The sequence below is a fragment of the Myxocyprinus asiaticus genome, chromosome 29 (genome assembly GCF_019703515.2).
Source record: "Myxocyprinus asiaticus isolate MX2 ecotype Aquarium Trade chromosome 29, UBuf_Myxa_2, whole genome shotgun sequence".
NCBI classification, from domain to species: domain Eukaryota; kingdom Metazoa; phylum Chordata; class Actinopteri; order Cypriniformes; family Catostomidae; genus Myxocyprinus; species Myxocyprinus asiaticus.
The window spans coordinates 22,162,807-22,189,112 of record NC_059372.1 but is presented as its reverse complement, the minus strand read 5'-3'; the positions used below and the strand labels follow the sequence as shown (position 1 = coordinate 22,189,112).

At 37.3% G+C, this 26,306-nt stretch overlaps 2 protein-coding genes across 5 annotated transcripts in view; one reads left to right on the top strand and one right to left on the bottom strand.

Moving 5' to 3' along the window:
• Positions 1–9,071, top strand: part of LOC127420072 (nck-associated protein 5-like) — a 48,822-nt gene extending 39,751 nt beyond the window's left edge. For both annotated transcript variants that reach the window (XM_051662031.1, XM_051662030.1), the window contains 3 exons: positions 4,307–4,606; positions 5,683–5,828; positions 5,995–9,071. In XM_051662031.1, the coding sequence (XP_051517991.1) occupies positions 4,307–4,606; positions 5,683–5,828; positions 5,995–6,246 (698 nt within the window). In that variant the 3' untranslated portion in view covers positions 6,247–9,071. The remainder of the gene's footprint in view (positions 1–4,306; positions 4,607–5,682; positions 5,829–5,994) is intronic.
• Positions 9,072–9,640: 569 nt separating this feature from the next.
• On the bottom strand, positions 9,641–24,679 carry ctdsp2 (CTD (carboxy-terminal domain, RNA polymerase II, polypeptide A) small phosphatase 2). Of its 3 annotated transcripts, none has more exons than XM_051662076.1 (8): positions 24,298–24,679; positions 18,541–18,694; positions 15,083–15,234; positions 14,212–14,313; positions 13,888–13,944; positions 13,198–13,290; positions 12,502–12,687; positions 9,641–11,091 (listed from the first exon to the last, which is right to left on the bottom strand). In XM_051662076.1, the coding sequence occupies exons 1-8, from the start codon at positions 24,430–24,432 to the stop codon at positions 10,966–10,968; spliced, it is 1,005 nt and encodes a 334-aa protein (XP_051518036.1). In that variant the 5' UTR covers positions 24,433–24,679; the 3' UTR covers positions 9,641–10,965. The 3 variants fall into 3 exon arrangements, with proteins under 3 accessions (XP_051518036.1, XP_051518037.1, XP_051518038.1); XM_051662077.1 differs by lacking the exon at positions 24,298–24,679 and adding an exon at positions 22,975–22,998; XM_051662078.1 differs by lacking the exon at positions 18,541–18,694 and having other exon boundaries at positions 24,298–24,667.
• Positions 24,680–26,306: the final 1,627 nt, after the last annotated feature.

The following is a 26,306-nucleotide window of genomic DNA, read 5'->3' as shown; positions in this document are numbered from 1 at the left end:
CCACTTGGGACAGAACAGCACACCGCCCCCTGTCCGATGCGTCCATCTGCAAGACTAAAGGGAGAGAGAAATCAGGGGAATAAAGAAACGGCCCACCACAAAATGCAGTTTTTACCTGTGTGAAAGCCCATTGGCACGACTCCGTCCACTGGACTGGGTCTGGAGCTGAAGCTCCCTTTTTAGTAAGATCACTCAGAGGGCTGGTGACGTCCGAATAATTAGGCACAAACCTTCAATAATAGCCAGCTAGCCCCAATAACTGTCTCACCTCCTTTTTGGTCTAAGGGCAGATTGCAGTTGCTGCGGTTTTATCTATTTGGGGTCTCACCTGCCCACGCCCCAAGTGAAACCCCATATACTGTACCTCCACCCGTCCAATTGCGCACTACTTCGGGTTTGCTGTGAGCCCCGCTCATTGCAGCGACCTCAGAACGGCCCCCAGATGCTGCATGTGACGCTACCAATCATTACTGTAAATAATGATATCATCCAAATAAGCAGCAGCATATGCAGCATGCAGTCTGAGGACTCTGTCCATCAGATGCTGAAACGTAGCCGGGACCCCAAACAAACTGAATGGAAGGGTCACAATTTGGTGTAATTCAAATGGTGTGGAGAAGGCCATTTTCTCACGGGACTTCGACGTTAAGGGATCTGCCAATAACCCTTTATTAAGTCCAGTGTTGAGTAAAAGCAAGCAGTGCCCAACTGATAAAGCAGTTCGTCAATACGAGGCATTGGATACGCGTCAAATTTCGACACTGCGTTGACTTTTCTATGATCCACACAGAATCGGACGGAGCCATTGCTCTTATGTACCAGAACCACCGGACTGGCCCAATCACTGTGGGATTCTTCTGTTACTCCCATATCGAGCATGGCCTTTAATTCTTCCCATACTACCTGTTTCTTGTGTTCAGGTAAGCGGTAGGGCCGACTGTGTTCCACTACCCTGGGGGTTGTCTTGATGTGGTTTTCTATGAGGTTAGTGCGGCCGGGGAGATGCGAGAACACGTCAGAGAAACTTTTTTGCAATCTGGCAACCTCCGTATGTTGTGACGGTGAGAGGTGGTCTCCACAAGGGACCGGAGTGAACTGTTTGGCTTTTAGACTCACCTCCGGACCGAGCTCCTCCCTCTCCGGAACTGCCATCGTCAAGGATATGGGGACCACCTCTCTCCATGGTTTTAGTAGGTTGAGGTGGTAAATTTGATGAGCCCCACCCCTATCCGTATGCACTACCTCATAGTCAACTTGATATGGGTAGTAACATAAGTACTTTATCTCCCTGTGTAAACTCCCATAGCCGAGCTCCCCTGTTATACAGCTGGGACTGACGTTCTTGAGCCTGTAGCAAATTCTCCTGTGATAGACACCCAGTGTGTGGAGTTTTGCTTTCAGGTCAAGAACGTATTGAAATTCATTTTTGCTTTGTGAAGGTCCCTCTTTCCAATTTTCCTTCATGATGTCTAACATGCCACGGGGCTTACGGCCATATAATAAATCAAATGGGGGAAACCCTGTGGAGGCTTGCGGGACCTCTCACACTGCAAATAATAGGGGTTCGAGCCACTTATCCCAATTCCGAGCATCTTCGTGAACGAACTTACGAATCATATTTTTTAAGATCTTATTAATTCGTTTGACCAAGCCATCCGTTTGTGGATGGTACACGCTTGTCCGAATAGATTTAATACCTAATAATTTGTACAGCTTGCGTAGTGTACGTGACTTGAAAGTAGTGCCCTGATCAGTGAGGATTTCTTTCAGAATCCCCACTTGCGAGATTATTCTGGAGTGCCTCTGCAACACTATATGCTGAGATGTTGCGAAGAGGCACTGCTTCCAGGTATCGCGTTGCATAGTCCACCAGAACCAACACAAAGCGATGCACGCGTGCTGACCATTCTAATGGCCCGATGAGGTCCATGCCAACTCTTTCAAAGGGAACCTCGATCAACGAAAGAGGGCGCAATGGTGCTTTTGGTGTGGCCGGCGGATTCACCAGCTGACATTCGTGACATGTCGCACACCACCGGCTAACATCCCCGTGAATGTGCCTGGCCAACAGAAACGGGCCATGAGATGGTTTAGTGTTTTCCCCTGTCCCAAATGACCCGCCATTGGATTATGATGTGCCGCCTGGAACAACATTTCCTGACGGCTCCTTGGTACTAACAACTGGGTTTTATCTTCTTTTGTCTAAGCGTCCTGCATCACTGGATACAACCGATCATTTATAATCGAGAAATACGGATATGTGGGTGCAATGCGCAGCTGAAGGCGTAGACCATCAATTACTTTCACTTGGAAAAACGCATGCTTAAGAGTTTCATCTCGCGTTTGCTCCAGAGGTAAATCCCCAGCGGGAATTCCCCTAAGGGCTGGTCGAGGCTTCCCCCTCCCTTACGTCATCCTGATGTGTAGCTGACATAGACGGCCCCAGTTCTGCCTCCCCTGTCAGCGCATTGCACACCCCACACTGTCCCACTGTATTACAGGACCCATCTTTTAACAATTTGGGAAAAGCCTGCCAATTAGTACCCAAAATTAGTGGATGGGTGAGGCGGGAAATAACTACAGCCTCAGTGTTATGCTTTTGACCCCGAAATAGAATAGTGACTGTCACTGCAGGATAATCGTAAATGTCACCATGCACACACCTTACCTTCACCCAATTATTTGTATTCAGTGCCCCATTTTGTACCAAGCATTGATGAATGGAAGTTTGGTTACAACCTGAATCCACCAAGGCTTGGTATGTACCCCCCCCCCCCCCCCCAATACTCACGGGTATTTGGTACATCCTGGCTCGATCGGGGGCGGCCTGTGGAGTGTCGGGGACCGGATCAACGTCTCCACCTCCATCACCGGGCACTGGTTGCGGACGTGACCTGGCTCCCCGCAACTCCAACAGACTGGCCCGAACCTCACACCCACACTAGTGGCAGCTTCCCCCACCTGAGAGGAAGAATGGGTAGAGCCGGGGGAGAGAGAAACAGGAGGGTTAATACACCCCCGAGGCCTCGGGGGATTGTTCCACCATTTCTGGGGGAACGGGATAGGTTGGAAGGAAAGAGGGGAGGGGGAGGGATCACAGAGAGAGAGAGAGAGCGAGGCATGCCGGCCCCTGGGTATGCTGCTAAATGGTCCTCTGCCAACTGTACTGCTTCGTCCAGTGACACCGGGTGGTGGCACTAGACCCACTCTGCTGATCCTTTCATTAGTCAGGAGATGAATTGCTCCAGCACAATGAGATCGATGACATCCCTGACATCGCTGGGCTCCTCAGCCAGCACCCACCGCCGGCAGGCATCATGGAGCTGTTGAGTGATGGCAAATGGGCTGCCGACTTCGCTCAGCATCAGGGATTGGAACCGTGCTCCTCTGGACTGCGGCCGACCCGCTGCAGGATGGCTTTCTTCAGCTCGGGGTACCTCAGGAGGTTGTCGACCTGGAGCTGTTGGACCGCGAGTTGGGCCTCCCAGGTCAGCAGCGGTAAGAGGTGGACTGACCATTCCAGAGCTTGGGCCGGGTGCTCATAGAGCTCCAGAAAGGCCTCTGGATCGTCTTGTGCCCCCATCTTCGCAAGCAACACATGGGGGTTCGTTGCTGCCGGGGTCACAGAGTGCGCCCCCCTCCTGAGGCACAAGCTCAGCAACACCCGTTGGTCCTCCTCTTGACCTCGAAGGAGCGCCTTGAAGCGCTGTTGCTGCTCCGCCCGCAGATCCATGAGGGCCTGGTGTTGAGCCTGGTGGATGCTGGTGAGGGATCGGAACTCTTCTTCTAGCAGCAAAGATGACTCCATAACAGCGTATTCTTCCTCCTTGTCCCAGGTTCGGCACCAGTGTAGCAAAGGTTCGTATTTGGATCAAAGGAGGAAATGGGAGCCGGTTTTCACACTCCATGTGAATCAGAGTTTTATTAACAAAAATAATAGAAAATCGCTTTGCAGCTTCACACTCAACCAAAAGTCTGCTTTGCAGCATAAAAGATGAGACAGTTCTGCTTTTCAGCACAACACTCTGGTAACAGACACGTAGTCTCTGGTCTGTATTTCTCCCTCTTTCTCTGGACTGGGCCATCTTTTATCTCCCCCGACTCTCACTGTGAACATAGAAATGGTAATTAATCACAGTTCATCTCAGGTGGATTACCACTTTCTCTCTCCCCAAACGGGCGCTCGACCACACCCTTACATCCACACACATATACAGTATATACTGTAAAATATGCATATAAATATAGTAAATACTAATTTTTACTTTTAACGTCTACATTTTCAAAATGAAACCCTCTCTTACAGGCTCAGGAATCTCTACACACACCCTTGACAGTGGCATCGGCACTTTTCCTCTTCCTGACTACAGTGCAAATGCTGGTTGCAAAAGCATTTCCAAAGGAAAGGCCCAAGGGGAGAGTGACACTTCTCTTCTCCAGGGAAAAAATGGCTTAGGGATGAAGATTTCCCACAAGGTCTGGACTTTGGAGAGAGAGCTGTCATCTTTAGAAGAAGACTATATGGGGAGTCAGGATATGGACCAACACTCCAGCACTATGGAAACCAAGATTCCATCCAGCCAGATTGCAAACATTGTTCATGATGGTATGACTTGAACATTATATTTGTAATACAATGCTTTTTTGTTAAAATAACTTGTTTATAGAGTATTACTGTAAATGGCCATGCTAAACCAATATGTGAAATATGCCATAATAGAGAGTAGCTTTATTCTGTCATCTTGTTGAATTTGGAAGGAGCTTGTAGAATATTACACCACTTTGCTGTAACTAGCCCGTTCACATTGCCAGGCAGTATTTGGAGCATAGATGTCTGAAAACTCTTAGCAGTCCCTTAAAATTATGCAGTTATGAGACCTTTGAATATAGAATGATTTTACATTTAATAAAAAGGCATTATTTAAGAATTTTTAAAAATATAACCAATACAGTGGGGTCCAAAAGTTTAGACCACTATTGAAAATACTCACTGGGCACTTTATTAGGAACACTGTGGTTCTAATAAAGTGCCCGACGTGGTCTTCTGCTTTTGTAGCCCCTCCGCCTCAAGGTTCAACATGTTGTGCATTCTGAGATGCTGGTTATCTGAGTTACCGTAGACTTTCTGTCAGCTCAAACCAGTCTGGCCATTCTCTGTTGACTCTCTCATCAACAAGGCATATCCGTCCGCAGAACTGCCGTTCACTGGATGGTTTTTGTTTTTGGCACCATACTGAGTAAACTCTAGAAACTGTTGTGTGTGAAAATCCCAGGAGATCTGTAGTTACAGAAATATTCAAACCAGCCGGTCTGGCACCAACAATCATGCCACAGTGGAAATCACTGAGATCACATTTTCCCCAATCTGATAGTTCATGTGAACATTAACTGAAGCTCCTGACCCGTATCTGCATGATTTTATGCATTGCACTGCTGCCACATGATTGGCTGATTAGATAATCGTATGAATAAGTAGGTGTACAAGTGTTTCTAATAAGTGCTCAGTGAGTGTATTTCTTAATCATTTTGCATCATAATGTGTCTTTTGTTTTACATTTTTTCAAAATTCTACAAATGTTTATTTCCACAATTTAAATTCGATTTGTAATCCAGATTTTATTATATGTAGATATGTAGGTATTTATTTCTCATTGGATAATAAGCTGTGATTTGTATTTTCAGGCACTGAAATCTGTGGAGCACCTATGAAATTAGGCCCCACAAAGAACTGGACTTTCCCTAACCTCAAAGCATCTGCAGAGCCATCTGAGGTTCTTGTCGTTGGAGATGGAGTGGAGCCAGTCAGTCATAAGAGTTCGTTTAAGAGGGTGAGCATCACTTATGACTGTCCTATTATTACCCAACAAGAAGATGAAAACATCAAACAACATCCTTTTCTGTTTTAATTAAACAGTTTGAAAAAAAAAAAATGCTTCATGTGTTCATTCCTACTGTGTTACTCACAATGCATTTTCTGGTCTGTTTTATCTGCAGCGCAACAAGACTAGCGATTCCATGGTCAGCCGTGAAGGCGACCCAAGAAGTCTTCCTCAACCTGGTCAGGCACGTCGAGGCAAAAGCCGTATTCCTGCTAACCCAGAGATGGTGAGAGACACTGGTCTAGAGTTGGTGAGAGAAAGACCTGACGATAGTCTGTCTCCAAGCCATCCCCAAGTCCTTGAGACCCCCGAATCCCTGAGCGATTCTCTCTATGACAGCCTCTCCTCCTGTGGTAGCCAAGGTTGACATGGTTTTAGAAGTTAGGACTGAATGATAACCAGGTACCAACCTTTTATTGTAACCCCGATTCTCATGATACTTCTTATGCTTCAGACATTTTAGGAGGAGGATGCTTATGGGATAACCCATTTTTTTGACCCGAAATAAAACTCACACAAAATGTTACTCCTGTTCACAAGATACCCATGTTTGTATCTCAGTTACCTGATGGATGGAAGAAGGACTTTTACAGTGTGTTTGTTCTGATGTCATTTTTAAACCATTATAACAACTCTGTCACCTCATTCGTGTTCTGTGTTTCTAGTAGCCAAGTAGTGATGTTGATATCATATTATTGTTAAAGGAATAGTTCATCCAAAAATGAAAATTTGTTAATCATTACCTTACCTTCATGTTCTGAACTTGTATGACTTTTCTTTTAGCCTCAGTCACCATTCACTTTTATTTTATCGAAAAAATTGCAATTAAAGTGAATGGTGGCTGAGATAACATAACATATTGCCTAAAATCTCCTTCTGTGTCCCATGAAAGTAAGTCATACAGGTTTGGAACAAAGACTACGTTTACATGGACATCAGAAAGCAGGTTATTGCAAAGAAAGCAGTGTTCCGGTTTACATACATGGTTTAAGCGGTGTACTCATTACTTCCGTATACACGCGGCTCGGTCAGTAAGCAGCTTTCTCCATAGCAACGTAATTTTCCCCGTGATGCTTGTGCAAATAACAAACATGGTATCCGAAAAAGACTTCACTATTTTATGCTCTGTAGCTTCACTTTATTTCCAGATATTCCAGAGCTGTTGCTGTGTTTGTTTCCTTAATTCTCTATCACGACCTGCAGTGGAATTACACTTCAATAGTGGGGTTTCCCTTTACGTAAAACTCCGGGATTGCCTCGATGTACGAGCGCATATACGCGAACGTGAGGGACAGTCAATATTTTACATTGGTGTGTATAAATGGGTATATTTTATTGTGTGTGCTTTCCCTGCTGTACTCCCAGAAATGTTTTGTTGTCTTGTTGTTGGATTCCATCCTATAACGTTTGTTATTCGGTCTTTTCCACGCACATGCGCACTCTTCAAAAACCCATTAGATATGTGTTTACATGGCCACATAAGCTGCGTTCTCTGGTAGAAACCTAGGTGTGTTAAACTGCTTTCTCTTAATCATTAAACGGCATAAAGAAATCGACGTTCTCGTTTATATGACGTTTCAGAATGCCCCTTTCTGCAAAAATCCTGGAATAAACCGCTTTCTTAAGTGCATGTAAGCGTGTTCAATAAGAGGGTGAGTGATGACAGATTTTATTTTTTATTTTTGGGTTTAAATTAACTTTAAAGGTGAAAGCTCTGAGTCCATTGCAACAGTCTTCCAGTTTTTAATCTCACAGAATGTTCTGCTATTCTCATGCAACATCAGTGCACATTCTTTGGTCAAATTTGTGTAAAGTTATTGGAAAGTGAATGTTAATATATGTGATTTTCAATTAATTTAATATGCTTATTTCATGAAAATAAAAAAATGCCTTTGTATAAAACTTCATGCATAGAGATTTGTTTGATTCATTGTGTTTAAAAAAAAAAACTTGTAGCAGCAACATAAATGCTATCCATGCAAGACTGAGCTACAGTGTTCCACAGTTTATTTATTTGATTTCTTTGAATAGTGTGGTAAGACAAGACCACGTTTTATTGGTTACTACTTTTAAGTTCTTTTAAAACATGTACCGTGCCTGACTTTATATGTTTGTCTCTCTTGGTGTCTATATTTTAGTTTGTTACTCAAATTTGGCCATGGCTTATTTGTTATGTTTATGCAAGGATTTTTTAAAAACTTTTGACTCATGAATTCATGACCTAATTTTGAACTGTGCTATTGGATCACCCTGCTTACAATCACTGACATTTTTATACAAAATTAAAATTTCACAGGACTTTCCTAAGTTTGACCACAGCCAAGTAGTAGAAAACAAAAATGTGCAAATAATCATCAAACCATTCCTTGTGAATTTTGAATACTAGGCTGATAAGTCATTTACTATTTTTGTTGATGTAATTATTCTGTCTCTGCCTTACACATCTTTTCACAAGCTGTTAGAAATGATCCTACTCTGGGCCAAGTTTCAAGAGATTTTCGTTGGGAAATGCTCGTTTTTCCACAAACCCATATTTTTTCAACCTAAAACATTTTGGTGCAATGCAAGTCAAGGTGTAGCAATGCATGTTTTTGACAATGCTAATCCTGCAAAAGGGATTATAGGCAAAAAATTTATAATAACAAATGCCTTGCATTTTCAAGTGGTTGCACAAAAAGCCATAGGTTAGTATATAAGCCCAAATCCTTTCTAATATGTGCTGACCTCTTTTTAATAAATCAACCATAGCAAAAGACCAATCAGAAACATTCCCAAACATGTGTACTGTCCTCCAGCAGTCTCTCCAGGCCCATATATAATGTACCATTTTTGTAGAGAGGAATAAACTTTGTAGTCCTGCTCCATCTTTTAAGCACGACACTGTTTTGTCACAAAACCCTCTAATGATTTTTTTTAAAGTAGTTTGTTACTATGTTAGATCCATAATTTGCCTGCCATTTGAACTATTGTTATTTACGCGTTGTTGTAATTGTCAGGAATATTTTATTAGTTTGGTATGTTTACAAAAGAAATAACGATGTTGTTAATATATCTGTAAAAGGTTTATATACTGTAAGGTGCTGATTTTCTTTGTTTTCACTCTGTCCTGCAAAAGCCATAAATGTGTTCTCATAATCTCCTTTTTAAGCAATCGCCATCACTCATGCAGCTCAATAAAACCTTTTAAGTATTTATTTTTGTGGTTTATTATAAAATATGTGGCAGTTTTTGTACCTGTAGTTTTGTTAAGATGGATTCCAGTGCCACTAGTGGTAAATATAAAGGATGAACAAGTTAGTCATCTAAAGTAAGATTTAAGACTACTTGCAATATATGTGGTTCTGTGATATCTGAAAGTTTCATAATATTCTGATATTAATAATTAATCACCTATTATTTGTAGGTTTTTACTTTATAGGTTATTTTTTCATAAAAAAAGTAAAGCTATTGATTGAACCAATGTCAGGCTGGTAGAGATGCTCAAAAAAAATAAAAAAAATAAAAAAATAAAAAAAAATTACATAGTGCCACAGTTATACACTTACATTTTTTTTTTTTTTTAGTAGGGATCAACCTAAAACTGACTTGCTTGACTCTGAACATTACACTGGATTAGAAGTTATTTTAATAACCATATTTTAACACATGCTATACCTTAGAATTGTGTAGTCCTGTATACAGTATGTAAGATGAATATTAATGCCCTAGCAATTTTATATTCCTATTTGGGGGAAAACAAAATATTGTCTGCAATTCAGAAGTCAAAAATATTAAATAGCACAAACTTTATTCAGGGCATGTTGATTTTTTATCATAAAGGCAAAATACCACCCTTTGTGTTTATATATAAAAAAAAAATAAAAAAAAAACATGGCCATTTTGGATGCTTTTGCTACAATGAAAACAACTTATAGAAATGATCATGTTTAAATAATATTACAAGATTGAAATAAAGAGCTGGAATGTCTGGTCTATGCCAGATATGATAACAGTATCATATAAAGATTTTAAATTCAAGTTAAACCAAATATACACATATATGGTGGACAGCAAGTAGTTGTCTGCATAAATACAGCATGGTGTAAACCCTCAGAGAGTTAGAAGTGAACTGAACAAAATAAATATCTTTGGTTCATTCTATGTGGTTAATTCTGCCCCGCAAGTATCAAAACAACTTCTTTCATTATGTACACCTGAAGCAGATATAAGGCCACTTAAAGATGAATACAGGAAGTGTCAAATTAAATTAACAGTATGTGGTTGTAATTCACATGAAACAGTGTTGAAAACAGGAATTTCATAAAATAATTAAAACATGTTCATACACCTCAGCTATTTACTCAACTGACTTACGCTTAAACAAGGCTTTTGTAAAGTAATAGAACTGTTACCAAAAACAAGGTTGTATTGGTCCTTGGTGTCACATTAGCATTTATAAAAAAGAATGCATAGCATGTTGGACAAATATAAGATGTATTCCATTTATGCCATTTCACAATTTTTGTGGCATTTTGCTTATGTCTGGAATACATTAGAAACACCAGTTTTCCTTTAAATATTGTAAGTATAGTTATGAATTCATGATGTAAATTAACATGTGATGTGAGAGTGTGTTCAGGTAGAGCTTGCATAGAGACACTGGCCTGAAGGTATATTGTGCTTACATTACAGCTGTATGCCATAATGCATTGACTTCAGCTGCACTGTTTGTTAATGACTTGATTAGACCCTGTGTATTGTCCTGTTTAACAGCATCTGTTTAAATCTCCCAAAAGATGGCATTATAAATGTAAAAAAATACTCATAAAATAGTAAATAATAATAATAATAATGATGATAATACAAAATTTGTAAATTGTTATTGCAAAAAGCAAGCTCTATGACTGAGACAGTTGGTCTCTGACCAGAATATCATCCAAGTAAGTGTAATCCATAGTAGAACACACATTTCTCTCTGTTCAGTAGAATACTTGTTTATGTTTTTAGGTCAGAGGGCGGAGCCTTCTGTCATATGAGCCGCTTGCATGTGATTGGCAGTCAGTGCATTGCAAGATCTAGGTTTGCTGTGGTCTGGCAGTTGTAGGGATTATGGAACCCTGAGTTGTTCTAGTCTGCTATAGACATCTTCAGCCTGACTTAACTCTTCAAATACTGGGATGAGGTGCAGCAGCTCAGTGTCCTCTGAATCATCAAACCAGGACATTACAGGAACCTGTAAAAGACACAGAGGTCCTCTTATAGTCAGCATTACAAACAAAATACATGTCATTATAAAAATATAAGTGTATTAAGGATATAAAGTGTAACCTACTGTATATATTTTAAGGGGGTGGGACATTCATATTACATTGTTACATACAGTTGGGTACAAAAGTCTGTGTTAACTGGTGAAAATTGAAAAATTTTCATTTTTTCTAATTTAATACCGTTTGCTTTATTACAAATTATATTATCAGTACAACCATTTAAGTGAAAAGTTCCAGTTCAATGTCAGTTGAGCTTAATCGAAAACATTTGTGGCATAATGTTGTTTACCACAAAAAAATTATTTTGACTCGTCCCTCATTTTCTTAAATAAATAAAAAAAAAAAAAAAAAAAAAAAAAAAAAGTAAAAATTGAGGTTACAGTGAGACACTTTCAATTGGAGAGAATGGGGCCAATTTTTGGAGGGTTTAAAGGCAGAAATGTGAAGCTTGAAATTTTATAAAAGCACTTTCATATGAAACTGGTATTATTTGAGCTGTAAAGTTGCTTAAATCGACTTTTACTGGGATTACAGGGTGTACAGCATTATGTTGTCATGGCAACGAAGATGTAAAATATAACTTTACCCAGAAAGCTTAACAAGCGATTTTTCCACACTAAACTCATGTTATTGCACATACTGTTTACATTTTGTGGCTATACTTTTGAAACATTGAGTATTTTAATGTGTACGGATTGGCCCTGAAATTTTTGCTCTTTTTAAAGAAAAGGGACAAATCGAAAATATTTATTTTTTCATGGCAATCAACATTATGCCACAAATGCTGTAGATTGAGCTTAAATTGTATTGAACCTGGAATATTACTTTAACATTTAATGTATGTCTCCCTTTTGCTTTGATAACACTATGCACTAGAGCTGGCATGGGCTACACAAGTTTGTGCAAAACCAGATGATCCATGTTATCCCAGCATAATCCTTTTGTACAAAGGAGTTAATATGGTCAATGTCACAAATTTGCTTATTTGATTAGTAACCAAGAAGCTACCAAAAAAAGAAATACTCAAACCAGACCAATCATGTCACGGTCGAAATCATTGAGATCAAAGTTTTTCCCCATTCTGATGGTTGATGTGAACATTATCTGAAGCTCCTGATCTGTATCTGCATGATTTTATGCATTGCACAACTGCCACACGATTGGCTGATTAGATAATCGCATGAATAAGCAGGTGTACAAGTGTTCCTTGTCTCAGTGAGTGTATATATTATGCCCAATACAACTAAATAAGTCTTAAACTGCCCAATTCTGTACACAGTAAGTGGATGCATGAAACATTAAATGTATGTAAAATGGCAAGAAAATGAATCAAGAAGCCAAGTGCAGGGTAATGAAAGCAAGAAAATGAAACCCACAGCATTCTCAGGGTGGAAGATGTAGGAGGCAGGGGAGTTGTCCAGGATCAGGGTTTTGTGGAGCTCACGGCCGAGACGACTCAGGTCTTTAACATAGCAGCCTTGATAGAACACACAAGATTCCCGGAACAGCCGTGCCCGGAATACACCACACTTATCAAGCAGGTCAGTCACTGGGTCTGCATACTACCAGAGGGATAAAAAAAAGGATAGACGAGAAGGAGGGATGGACTTAGAAAACGGCAATGGATCTGCAAGTTTGGATTGATACAGGATTAGAACAAACATTAGAAAGCTGGGATAAGCAAAACTACCAGGGTATAATTCACTAAAACAGGGTTCCCAGACCAATGAACTACCATGATTTTACCAGGACTTTTACAGTCGCTTGTGATTACTGAGTAAGAATTTTTAGCTATTGCACTCACAAAAAGTGATACTTAGCTAATGAAATATTTTAAAGCTAAGCATATCTAGTATACATCTATGAACAACTGAAATGTTCATGTATTTTTTAAATTTTACTATTTTTATTTCCATGATTTTTCCAGGTCAGGAAATCAAACTTTTCAAATTCCTTCATATTTACAGCTTATCCATGACTGTGGGAACCCTGCTAAAACATCTGCTTTTTGTAAGGTATCTCTAGAAATTCTTAATGTTCTACCATCTTGTCGAATTATTTTAAATTGATACCTTAGCAAGGCTTGCAGTGAACAAAACACATTCAAACAGTTCTCCCATCCTCCGGAGAAACTCATCCACATATGGCCTCTTTAACACGTACACCTAAAACACAAATGTTTTTTGTCAGTGGTTGAGATAGTTGACATCACAGATATATTAGATGTAAAGTTCACTGCTAAAAGTAGTCTTAAAATTATTTGATTTGAGAACGTAAATAACAAACAACACCACAAAATGTTCTGTAGTGCACTGTGGTGCTTATAGTTCCGTTGCTGGTAGCCTCCTCCTGAAACAAGTAATCGAGAATAGGTCGTACTAGTGGGAACTAACCTATCCTGGATTACTTGAACCAGGCAAAGGCCAAATGCAGGTGGAAAGTTAGAAAGAGGACAACCACAAAGGACTAAGAAATGTTTAAAGAAAGATGCAAGCTCAGTGTGATAAAAAAATCTAAGCACTGGCAAATGTCTTCTGTGATTACTTGTGTACATGACATCACAATCCTCAGCCACAGCCAAAGCTCTCTTCTCACATCAGTCCAGCAGAGGGTGCTCATCACTCATTTTTCATTGGGAAAAAACATCCGCACTCTTTCCTCAGGCACAGCGCACATGCAAGTCAATGAAAAACACCAGTGCACTGGCTAACCAGTGGGATTACCAGTGTTTCTCACATATACAAATATTAATCTGATCTCACCTGATGTGTTGTCCCCTCAATCTCCACAGGCACAATGAAATCTGCATTGCTTATTGGCTAAAAAACACAATATATAACTTAATATATTACATATTAACAATGCTGTTAAATGTGAATATTATATGAACTGTTTTAATATTTATATTTTAATATGATCTTACTATGTATCCTGTGATTTTATGTCGATTTACAAAGTATTAAAACTGCTACATGTAGCTTAATTTATTTACAGACAATATATCTAGTTCATTAGCCATTTGCTTCAGAGACCCATTTAAATGAGTATGCAATCTCATGCAATGTTTAATGCTCAACTGGGCGTACCTTAAAGGAGCTATGCACCAGTGTTTCATCCAGATCTATAACCACACAGATCTTCCCCTGGTCCTGAGAGGTCACTGCTGGCAGAAGACACTCCCCTGGAATCTGGAGATGATACCATAACTCTTCAGGTAAGTTTATGTGTTACCACAAATCATGTTTTTATTATTTCCTAACCATGTGAGCTTGAAACTCGTGATCAAACAGCTTATGACTGACAGGAGAAAAACAATACTTTAAGGCATTATTGTCTGTTCATTGTATATTTGATTTCAGAAGAAATCAGAGGGGAATTCTTTCGTTTTTATATGTATCTTTTTCATTCCTATACCCAAAGATTTCATCACATTCATTCCACTGGGCAGGACAATGCAGTGGCTTACAATGTAGAACAAATGCTGAACAGGAGCCCAAGCATGAAAATGTTTCATGCTCAATGTATTATTCAGTCTACTTGCAGCTAAATTGAATGTATTGGATGCAGCTAGAAATTTATTATTTTTTGTTTTGTTTACACTAAAAGGTTAAATGGTTCAAAGTTAAACAGGTCAGTTGTAAGGAGCTGCCAGTTATTTCTACATGATCTAGCCCTTAAAAATGACTTTTGCTGGTACAGCCTAAAATATTCTGGTTTATTCATATTAGATATATTTTAGACCAGTTAATTTAGATGTTACCACATAAAGTTAGCAGACAAAACATTTTTACACTGGAGGTAGCTATTGTTAGCTAGTCCAACTCTTTATACAAATGACATAAATACATAAATCTAGTAATCTTTAGAAATGTCTTTTTATATATTTTTAAGGATATAAAACAACAAAATTACACAAAAAATTGATTCAATGGTAATTAAAGATAAATAATTTAATACTTCAGCAATGATCCCATTGTCCTCAGGTGATAGTAAGGCATCATGGGTAGGTGATGTTGGCAGCTGGGCATCTTGAGGTCGAAGGCAACAGATTAGCTTTTTGAAGATGTTCCGACTTCCAGGTTTCCGAGGCGAGTTATTATTTACCTGATCTGTTTGAAGGACAACACAATAAAATATATTTTTTTAATTTTCTACCTTCCTCAACTGAGTTAGATATAATAACAAGGTTCCTGGTGATTGTTTTACAAAACAATCTATGTCTGCTACTAATAACTATTTTGATATATCGATTAATCTTTTGACACTTTCTTCAATTAATCAAATAAAAATAAACATTTCCTGTATGTTGTATTATATCATATATTCCTGTACTACTCTTCTCATAAAATATTGTTACTTGCATTATTTGTTGGATTTAAATTAAATGTAGTTAATTCAAAACATAAATGTAATTTTCATTTTAGTAAATTTTTGTTTAGTTAAAATTGCACTAAAAATTACAATTAATTTCCTTAGGAGTAAAACAATTTTCATAAGGAAAAAACAACGGAGTACACCTTTAATTATTATTGTGCTCCGTTTCTTTATTGTACTCTGTTTGGTTGAGACGCATGCACGTTTTTTTTTTATCAAATGTGCTTTTACCATTTAAAAAAAAAAAAAAAAGTCATCACTGTAAAGTGACATCACTTATTGAGTATCTCCATGCATAGCCAAAAGACCTGATTAATCGAGAATAAAATTTATTGTTGACCATTTTCAATTTTATTGATTAGTTGTTGCCACCCTAAAACAATCTAACTTGAAGCTACTACAAAGTTCTACAGACTACTGCTAAACCCCACCCAGTGTGCATTAATGCATATTTTTGATAAATCAATTTAACCTTCAATAGATAAGACAGATCTTGTGCTACATGCAAACAATATTTTTTCTTTCACTATTTAGCTAGTTGCATTTGCATCAAGTATGCCACTGGCACTTGACAGACCTTATAAATATTTAAGAGCACTGGAATGGAATCTATGTTTTTGTCAGTAAACGCAGTGATTGTAAACATCAAAATGATCAAATGCTCAGCCACCCTTCTGCAGAGATGGCACACGTTGCACAGAAACAGAAAATCTGTTTTAAATGAGACTGCTGGCCATGGCTGGTATATGTTATATAATCTCAGAGGGCGGGAAAGCCCACACATTTCAGCAGTACCATTGGAGCACAACACACACACACACACACACACACACACACACACACACACATATACAACACTCCTGCCATTTCATCATAGGAGAGTCTGGCAGAAACAAGTCCTAGAAGTGCATATATGGAGGTCCGAATTTGACAATATTAAAAAATATATATATTAATAAATATACTTGCAAAGAAATGTGTACTTAGATATAAATAAATAAATGTTCAAATCTGACATAAATTAGTATTTATAAATTTATTTCCTTATTTATGCATTATTGTATTTATTCCCACATTTCTTTTTTTATACATGTATTTATTCCCATATTTATTTATTTCTACATTTCTTTGTCCGTGGAGGGGGTGTGTTTTCTACTTCAGGCATAGCAATCAAGCTCAGAGTGCTCCAAAGTAAAGCTTGGAGGCCACAGTGACATCTTGAGGTTGAGTCAAATAGGTTGAATAGATAATGAATGATATCTACTATATGAATGATTTAGAGGTAGGCGATATGACAAAATATTATATCACTGTTTGTCATTTCACATCACGGTAACTGTATGTACCTAGGATGACAATACCTGTCAGACTCTTTTAGAAATCCCAGCCATCAGGGATTCAGCTGAATATCTTGAAAATCTGAACAGAAACCACCATTTCAACAGATCTGATAAGACACTTTGACATAATGCGTACTCTGTCTCCCTCCACCTGTCCAGTGATTATGTAAGTGAAGCTCACACCTGAAAATCAGCAGAGAACTTGGCTAGTGTGGCCCAGCTTAAGGCATGTAAATTACTAAGCACAATTTGTTTTGTTTTTACACACAAGAATCTTATCATTTTTTTTTTTTTTTTTACAGATTTTTATTTTATTTGAAAAAGTTAAATGAATTCTTAGCAATTTTATAAACATGTAATTTACTATGTGTGATATCCTACAGTATATACTGTATATGTATATCACCATTATATCGTCCATCCTGCTCTCTAGATATCTGCATCGAACATTAATCAACCCAAATCAGTCGATTATTAGTATAAATTCTCATTTATGTCAAATTTAAACATTTATTTATTTATTTCTAAGTATACTTTTTTAATTTTTTACATTTCTTTGCAAATATATTTATTTAATTATTTTTTGATTTTGTCACGTTCGGTCCTCCATATGCATACACCACAAACACAACTCCTAGCCACAGAAATAAGAGCTATGTTTTGTAACATGACATCTGTAGCAAGCTTTGCAATTCATTACAGAGGGCTTATGGCTCACTGCAAATTTAGGGGCTTCTGCATACTTTGGCTTGCAAATATGCATGTAAGTGAAACATGATTTTGTCCAGACTTGCCTGTTAAGATTACGAGGAAGCATATAATATAAAAAATAGACCTAAAAGCTCTTGCACATGAAAGTAAATCATGCAGTGATTAGAATCTTCTTTTTATTTCAACAATGATCTAATGTGAGTACTAGTTATTATTTCTGTTTTTTTTTTCTCTCATATGAAGGCATTGACCATCCTGATGGGCAAGGGAAAAAGAGGCTGATCCTCATTTCCAATCCATGCACCTTTTCTCTCTCTTGAAGCCTTTAGGGGCTTATGTAGCCATAGGAATCATCTTATGTAACATACGAGCGGCATGTACAGCAGAGAGAGGATGAGAGAAAATGGCCTCCTTCGTCATCATTTATGCTGCTGTATTTGCCCATCTGTACACTCACTGATAAAGCCCTGCTTAACACAAGGACTCAGGAAATTAAGTACAAAAATAATTATCCAAGAATTTAAATCTACTTTCTTTCTCACATGCAGATGGAACAGTATTGCACAGATTTCTGAGCGGTCTGAAATAAGGAATGGCATTTTTAAGGGCCATCAAAGGTTCTGTTAGAAGCATGTAAGTGGACAGGGATTCTAGTTACTAACTTAATAGTAACTAGAATTAAGAGACTGTGAATCCTTTTATAAAAATCAACTTTCTGTTTAACACTGAATAGAAGTAAAAGTAAAAACAAAATGCTAAAACCTGGAGCTTCTGCAGCACTAATTTGGTCCTTTAATTTGGTAAATTATCTGATTGACATTTCCTAGATAATAAAGATCTAAAGAAGGTGAAATAAATGTCAAGCATGGATTTGAGTTTCAAGAGGTTGGTGTAACTGGACTCCAAGGAATCAGTTAAGAAAACAGTAATAGGCCATGTGCTTGATTTCTGTAATTAGAGCACTGGATGGAGAAGCTCGTAAATACATACCTGCCCCCAGAACCTTTCGGTACTGTTCAGAACTTTTTTTAAGATAAGTTTTATTCTTCCTTTTTGACATGTATCTAAAGAGCAGAGATCCAAAACACTGGGAGAACATCAGCAATGTTATCCCACCCAAAAATGTCTTAGATCTGGTCTTCACCTAATGAAAAACAAACTGGTTTTAGACTTAATGTTTTATCAATACATATGGAAGCTATTTTTCAGGTATGCAGTGAGTTGCTGGACATTTGCATAAACTAACCATGAATCTACAGTGTACTCAAGTATATCAAAATTGTGTACCTACTTAAAAACATTGCACAGAATGAGAATTCACTAAATTCTCAGAGTACTGAAAAGTTTTAATTTTAATGCATTGTTTCTCATCAACTTGCTTCATGCCCAGTGATGGGTAGATTACTTCTGAATTGTAATCTGGTACTGATTACAAATTACAACACTAAAATTAAAGTCAGTAACGTAATCTATTGGATTATATTTTAAAGTAATATAATCTGATTGCTTTTGGATTACTTCTGACCTAATTCTTGTTTATGTGATGTCACATACATTTGAGTAGGATAAGCTTGAACCATTTTGACATAATGTTGTTAAAAATGCTTCAATGCATTAAAGAAAACGTAATTAAACCTGAAGTATGTAATTTCTGCAAAACTTGCGCAATCGAATGGACTTGCAAAAAAGAAATATGCGACCCCCCCCACCCTGTTGGTTAAACAAAGAGACAGTCCCGCCCCCAACTCATGCCATTGGTTGAGTAATGTTGTTGGGGTGGGTCTAAATGGGTCTCTCAAAGCAGAGGTGCCACAGAGACACAGTGTTTACAGTTTTCACAAAAATTAACCTATGAATGGCTTACTTACTGTTGTCTCTGCATATTAAGATGGGATAGAAGAAAGTATTTTAACACTGAAAAAGTAACATACTTCAGGTTTAATGGACCAAAATATGAAAACTGATATTATTTTTTGTGTTTGTGTGTTTACTCGCTATTTGTCTGTTTCTGAGTAAAATAAAAAAGGCACTTATAATGTTTTTACTCCAGCAATTTTGGCATTACAAACGGCATCCAGGTGTGTTAACAGATCTGGGCCTCGTTTCCCAAAAGCATCGTAAGCATAAGTAGATCGTAAAATCCAACTTATGATTCAACTTAGTTTTGAGGCCCATTTCCCAAAAGTATCGTAAATTAAGTAGTTCTCGAAAATGCTCCTAGATTAACGGGTGCTCTGGAGTAATCGTACAGCGCTAAGGACATCATGAGGACACAGACATATGCAGACACCTGCAGCACAACACTTTAGGCTAAGACTTTACTATCAGGATATATGTGTTTTATTTATTTTTAATTTTAACAGACTATAATAATTAAATACATAAACTAGATAGTCTAAATGGATGAACAGATTAATTAGTATGCAAATACATTTATTTGTGTGGACTAGTTGGACAAGTTGGTAACAACAAAGTTGTGGCATGATTGATGCAGACAACAGTATAAATTAATATTAGAAAGAGAAGAAAAAAGTCATTAACTTGCTGCCGTGCATGAAAATCGTCTGTATATATTTGCTCATCATCCTACATTTACATTTATTCATTTGGAAGACGCTTTTATCCTCGTCTCCTCTTCCTCTATGACACCCAAAGGCTCTCTCGCCAGCACTACAAGTTGTGTAGCACCACACATGCAGCATTACTGTCACCATTATAACATTTGGGAGTAAAGAGCAGACCTCTGCTTTATTGGTAAATGTCCCTAAAGCACATCTTCCAAACGTCTCCAATTTTGTGCTCCGCAATAACACAGAATAATATTCAATGAATGCTTGTAATTAGCAGGATCATACACAGGGCCTCCACTGTCTTCACTAATCCTGGAAGCTTTTATATCGAGAGGAATTTGTGAAAACGAAATATTACAAATGCACACCTGATTATGGAAGCAGATTATGTAAAAGATCGTTCTGCACAAAATTATTGTAAAAACAATATGTAAATATGCAGTTAACTAGGTCGAATATTTAAGACATTGTTTTTAAACAAATTTTAGTGAGGTAAATTACAAATTGTAAAGTTGTGCACAAATATTATGAAGTTACAATGACGAGCAGCACTATATGGTCACATTTCAGCACTGTCACATGGACAGCAGCAACTCTCTTAAGTAGCACTTAAAGTGCATCCTCACACGTTCATGTTAAGTGCAGTTTTGGAAAACGCACGTAAAAAAATAACGAACGTTCGTAAAATTGCTCGTAGAAAACACTCTTAACCGCTACGATCAATCGTTATTGGAAAATGCAGCCCAGACCAGTTATATTTTGAATTTAGTGGTGTCAAATGTACTGGTACTTTGGTACCAAGTCGATACTAAAATAAAAAAAGATAGAATGATACCAGTGTTTCTGCAGTACCAGTAGTACCGAGCACCGACTCAATCTGGTCCCAGCACGCTGTCTGACTGACAGACGGCTGCTTTCAAATGCTCAAATGCTTATGAGCATGTACTCTGTAACTCCTTTTACATTAAAATGGACAATTAATCAAATTAAAATAGGGATATGTCCTAGTATGATTATTAAACCATTTGAATATTAAACCGCCGATTTAATTAAATAAATTCAGTCTGCATGTGCTGCACGCTTCAGCACACACGTGAATGTGTAAAGCCACTTATGAGCTGAAAACACCACATTTTATGAGCATCACGCAATGTGCTTGTAGCAGATGACAGAAGAGAATGTACATTTAGTGTAAAGTGCACAGCGCCTGCAGACAGTATATTTATATAATTAAATCGTTGCATTTTGCGCTTTAATAATCACACTGGACCCTATAACCAATGTCTTAACTGGAGATGTGAAACTACAGTGAAAAACACCGAACGGAAAAGCCTTCACGTCAAATAAAAGTTTGATTCAAAATAAAAACTCAATGGGAGAATTAAGGAAATCACAACAGAAATATATAACTACTGTATAGTACAATGTAGTATTTACTGCAGTAATAATAATTATTATTATATTTAAGCAATATCTCACAAGCAAGAGAGCTGTTGTACTGAATATAATTTTTCATCAATGTTTTGTTATAATGTGATGCTCTGTTGTGCAGCACTTTATTTGACAATAATAAAACCAATTTTGTGTTTTGAATTATGCTGAGAGGATCTTTACTGAAGCACTACATTAACTGGATTAAAAAAAACTTTGATTAAAAGAATGCAATGGTATGTTGAAAAGTAGTTGTTCTATTTTGATTTGATTGCAGTTTTATTAATTAATCTAATTAGACACTACTTTGATTATGAAATTGACGGAAAACACAGAATTTGGAGGGAAAACGGAATTTAGAAAACATTTATTTTATAGGGTCCTACTTGAGGAAACATGCAATTGTTTTAATTTATTATTTCCATTGATACATTTAACTTTGTTAAACAGGCTAAAGGAGTGTTCAATAGCATGTGGTATCGAAATTGATATTGAGAATCTGGGATTTTTACTGGTACTGGTACCAACTACAGACATTCTGGTATCGTGACAACACTATGTTAATCAAAAGCGGGTTCATGTACATTTTTGAAGCCATGTATAAAAGCATTTCGCAAAACTAACTTTACTGCACTAATGCAATCGGTTCGGCATTAATATGTGGATTAGTACCGCTCCATCTTCAGTGTAATTATGGCTGGTGGCTAGTATCAGGTCTGTGTGTGTGCAATATTTTTATTTTAAAAATTAAATACATATACATATATATATATATATATATATATATATATATATATATATATATATATATATAAAGAAGTATTAGAGGGACCAATAAATTATGAACAATTTACTGCCTTTGCCTGATTAATATATGTAATCATGTAATCCATAAAAAGTAACTGTAATGTGATTATGATTCATTTTTAAATGTAAATCAATCTAATTACAAGTACTTGATTTTTGTAATCTGATTACATAATACAGATTACATGTAATCCGTTATCATCCAGCACATGTACAACTAAACCATAGATACAGGTGGATAATCCTCAGCTATTGACAACAGAATGTCAAACAACTATCTAAATAACAAATTAATACACTGTAATCCTCATTTTTATCATTTAAATATTTATAATACTGTATGAAATTCTAAACAAATCGAATTCCTCAAGATTCTAAAGCAAACACACTACTGAAAGCAATACAAAATGCAACACTGCAAAACATTATTTGCCACAGACGCATGTTTACATTTGCACTTTTTTATTCGTTCAAATCTGAGCGCCATAATTTGACTCTTTGCTGTCATGGCCACAAACGAGTCATTTATTAGACATGTGGTACAGTCATGTAATTGGACACTTCTTTATGCAAGCAAGCATGTGTAACTGTGTTCAACTATTTTTTGCATACTTGCCTTGGTCATTTCCATTATAATGGCTGCTCGTAATTCACTAATACAGAGGTAATAAAATCTGTTATAATAGCCTTATTAACATCACTAACATATGGTCACAATAGAACGAAGGCTTTCATATCCGAAGTATTTACGTCAGGCCTATAATAAGCGCAAAGCAGAAGAAACACAATAAACAACACTGGTAGCACGTCAACACACCGTCGAGAGGGTAGGCTGGTCGGGTAGTAAGTAAGGGGACAAAAGGGCTACTTGGTATTTTCTGCAGAACATTGTGGCCTTTACTCTAAAGAAAAAAAATGAAAAGAAAAAAAGAAGAAATAAATAAAAAAAAAAAAACAACACACACGATCATTTAAACGCTTAAATGAATGCGTCCAGGTTTACAATTCGTGTAATCGTATCGTCTGTGGCTGTTCGTGTCGGGCGGCAGATGGAGGGCGTGTGCTGAGGGGTGTGTTTGTGCATTCCTCCGCGGCACCTTGCGTTCTCGGTTAGGCCGATGTTTTTCACATTTAAACTCGATATTTTCGTAGTTTTACTTCAGCGAGGTATAGTATGAGATATGTGATCTTAGGAAACGCAACAAAACCGAAAATATTTGTGAAACCTAATCTACATAATGTTAAGAATAAGTGTCTCTTGAATTATTCATTAGCCAAGCTATGAAACGCTGCCTGTTTAACATCACAAAAGAGCAAACAGTAGTTTATTTCAACGACAATGAACTTGGTAGGATTGGTGACACGTTTGAAAAAATGTCAAAACCTTCAGCATACTATCATAGTATTGTAATAAGCATAAATAAATAGAAAGAAACTCATTAATAGTTTATAAGCTGAAAACAATTAAAAAAAATATATATTACAGAAAGAAAAACAGTTTTTGAATTATATTACGTAAACATCAAGCATCTGCCTGATTGCAACAGCAAAACATGTAGGCTAAATAATAAAATAACATTTCTGCAGTTACACTGAGATTTAATCTTACTTTACCAAGACACACACACACACACGATATATATATATATATATATATATATATATATATATATATATATATATATATATATATATATATACACACATCCTGTTGTGATATTAAGCTGATTGACGTGTCACATTATGGAGCGGAATTCGTTAAGTTCCGAAGAATTCCGCTCCATATTGTGACATGTCAATCAGCTCAATATCACAAATAACAATGTTCGAATCTCACGTCGCGTTATTGCCAAAGCGAGAATCTCTGACTTCAAAGAGGTCTGCTTGTATTGACAGCGCTGCAACACTACCATTTTGCATGTGACAGTGCATTGCCTACCTGTTTTCGAAGGCAACCGAGAATTCTCTCTCTGCACTTGAGTGATGATCGAACTTTCCATCTAACAAACGCACAGCCCTCAACGTCCAACCAACCTTTTCCGGCGACAAACAGTCGGACCGCATTTAGTGGCATTAATGGCTATCGATACTTGAAATGAATCATTTCCGTTCGCGCAAAAATATCTCGAACCTACGGCGACAAATTATTTTGATATTTATTTATTCCCGCCTTCTATTCTCTTCCACATGGGAGGGGCATGGCACTTTGTTTTGTTTTCTCTTATCTGCTTTTCTGTAGGCTTCGCGTCTCAGTTTACTTTATCGCTTGTATGTTTATCCGTAGCCGCCCCTAGTCTAGGTAAAGCCCTCACTATTTCTCCGACAACATGGAGAATCCAGGCGAAAGAAGAAAAACAACCGAGGACATGGGGCAAGGGACGGTTTCAAGTTCCCCTTACTACAGATAAACAACCCCGTAGCTGGGCTATAACCAGCATTATAGTTTCGAAACAAAATACGGCCAATTCGCCTAGATTTATAACTTGAGAAGAAAAGAATCGAAAATAGCCGATAATTGACGATTTTAATGTTTTTCCGTGTATTGTTTTGCTTTGGATGGGCTCGGAGGGGCGCCTTGAAACAGCTGGTCGTTTCGGATTGGATCTCCAGGAAGTGGGCGTAACTGAAGCATTCTTCTGTACATTGCACACCACACTGAAAACATTCTAGTGCTGGTATAGTCTGATGCAGTGGTCTTATTGAATCTAAATGAAAGTGTCGGAATGCTAATTCAATAATGAGGACATTGCAAAGGAAATTAGGGATGCGCTTGAATTGGTAATATTTCAAAAGCTTTGTTTTCAAAATGTGTGACACCAAATCTGCCTTCTTTTCCTACTGATCCTTATCCTCCTCATCATAATTGTGATTGTACAAATATTGATTAAATATTGATCCTTTTAAAATAGCAGCTAACAATATAATTGCAACATTTCAATGAACTACAGATTATTATTATGCACGTTTATTAATGAGTTCCTAATTTTTTGTTTTTACTGCATTTAATGCAATCTTAATGTTGATTTGGTCATGAGCATTTACTGGTGTTATGGAGTATGTCATACAGTACATCACTAAAATCTCTGTAAAGATGTAAGACCATTAAACATCAAAACAATTATGAATATTCAAAATCATCAAGCTTCTCAAACCATGTTACCACTCCGATAACAGCTTGTTTGCTTTGACAACAATATTTCATGGTATCCGTGCAAGGACTTTGGCTCAGTGAAAGCATCTATGTAAAACTGTAATGATGAGCTGCATGAAAAAAATGCCTCTGGCTGAGTTACATATTCTGTCCTCAGGGTTGGGGAGGAATAGAATACATGTAATGGGATTACGTATTTATTAGTAACTGTATTCCACTACAGTTACAATTTAAATCATTGGTAATCAGAATACAGTTACATTCAGAAAGTATTTTGATTACTGAAGAGATTACTTTGCATTTTATTGTCATTTGTTCCATTTAAAATTTAGTCTATTCAGTTGTAAATTATTTATCCATATAAATGATTCGATCCAAAGAGCGTTTAAACAGCGGTGAAACACTTTCTTAAGATGTGTGACATTCAAACGAGAAGACAGAGATGTAAGTTTGAAGTAAGTTTGGAGCAGAAGAAATAGAAATAAACCTTGTGTAAATTATCATGTGAACATTTAGCTTCATGCCAAGCTAAAATGCTATTTCTAGCCATTTTACATGCACCTGTTACCAGGAACGATCATATTTTTTATCAAGAAAATCCATGTTATATATATATTTTTTTCTAGTAAGACCTTTAATATTAGAGCAAAAATCTTATTCTTGATGAGAATTTTTGTATTGTTTTTCTGCAGAAATATCTAAAAATCCTTAAAACAAGATCAATTTGCTTTATCTTGTTTTAGAAGCAACACTGCTTTTTAAGCTTTTTTCAGAGAGTATATTTTTAATGTGTATTT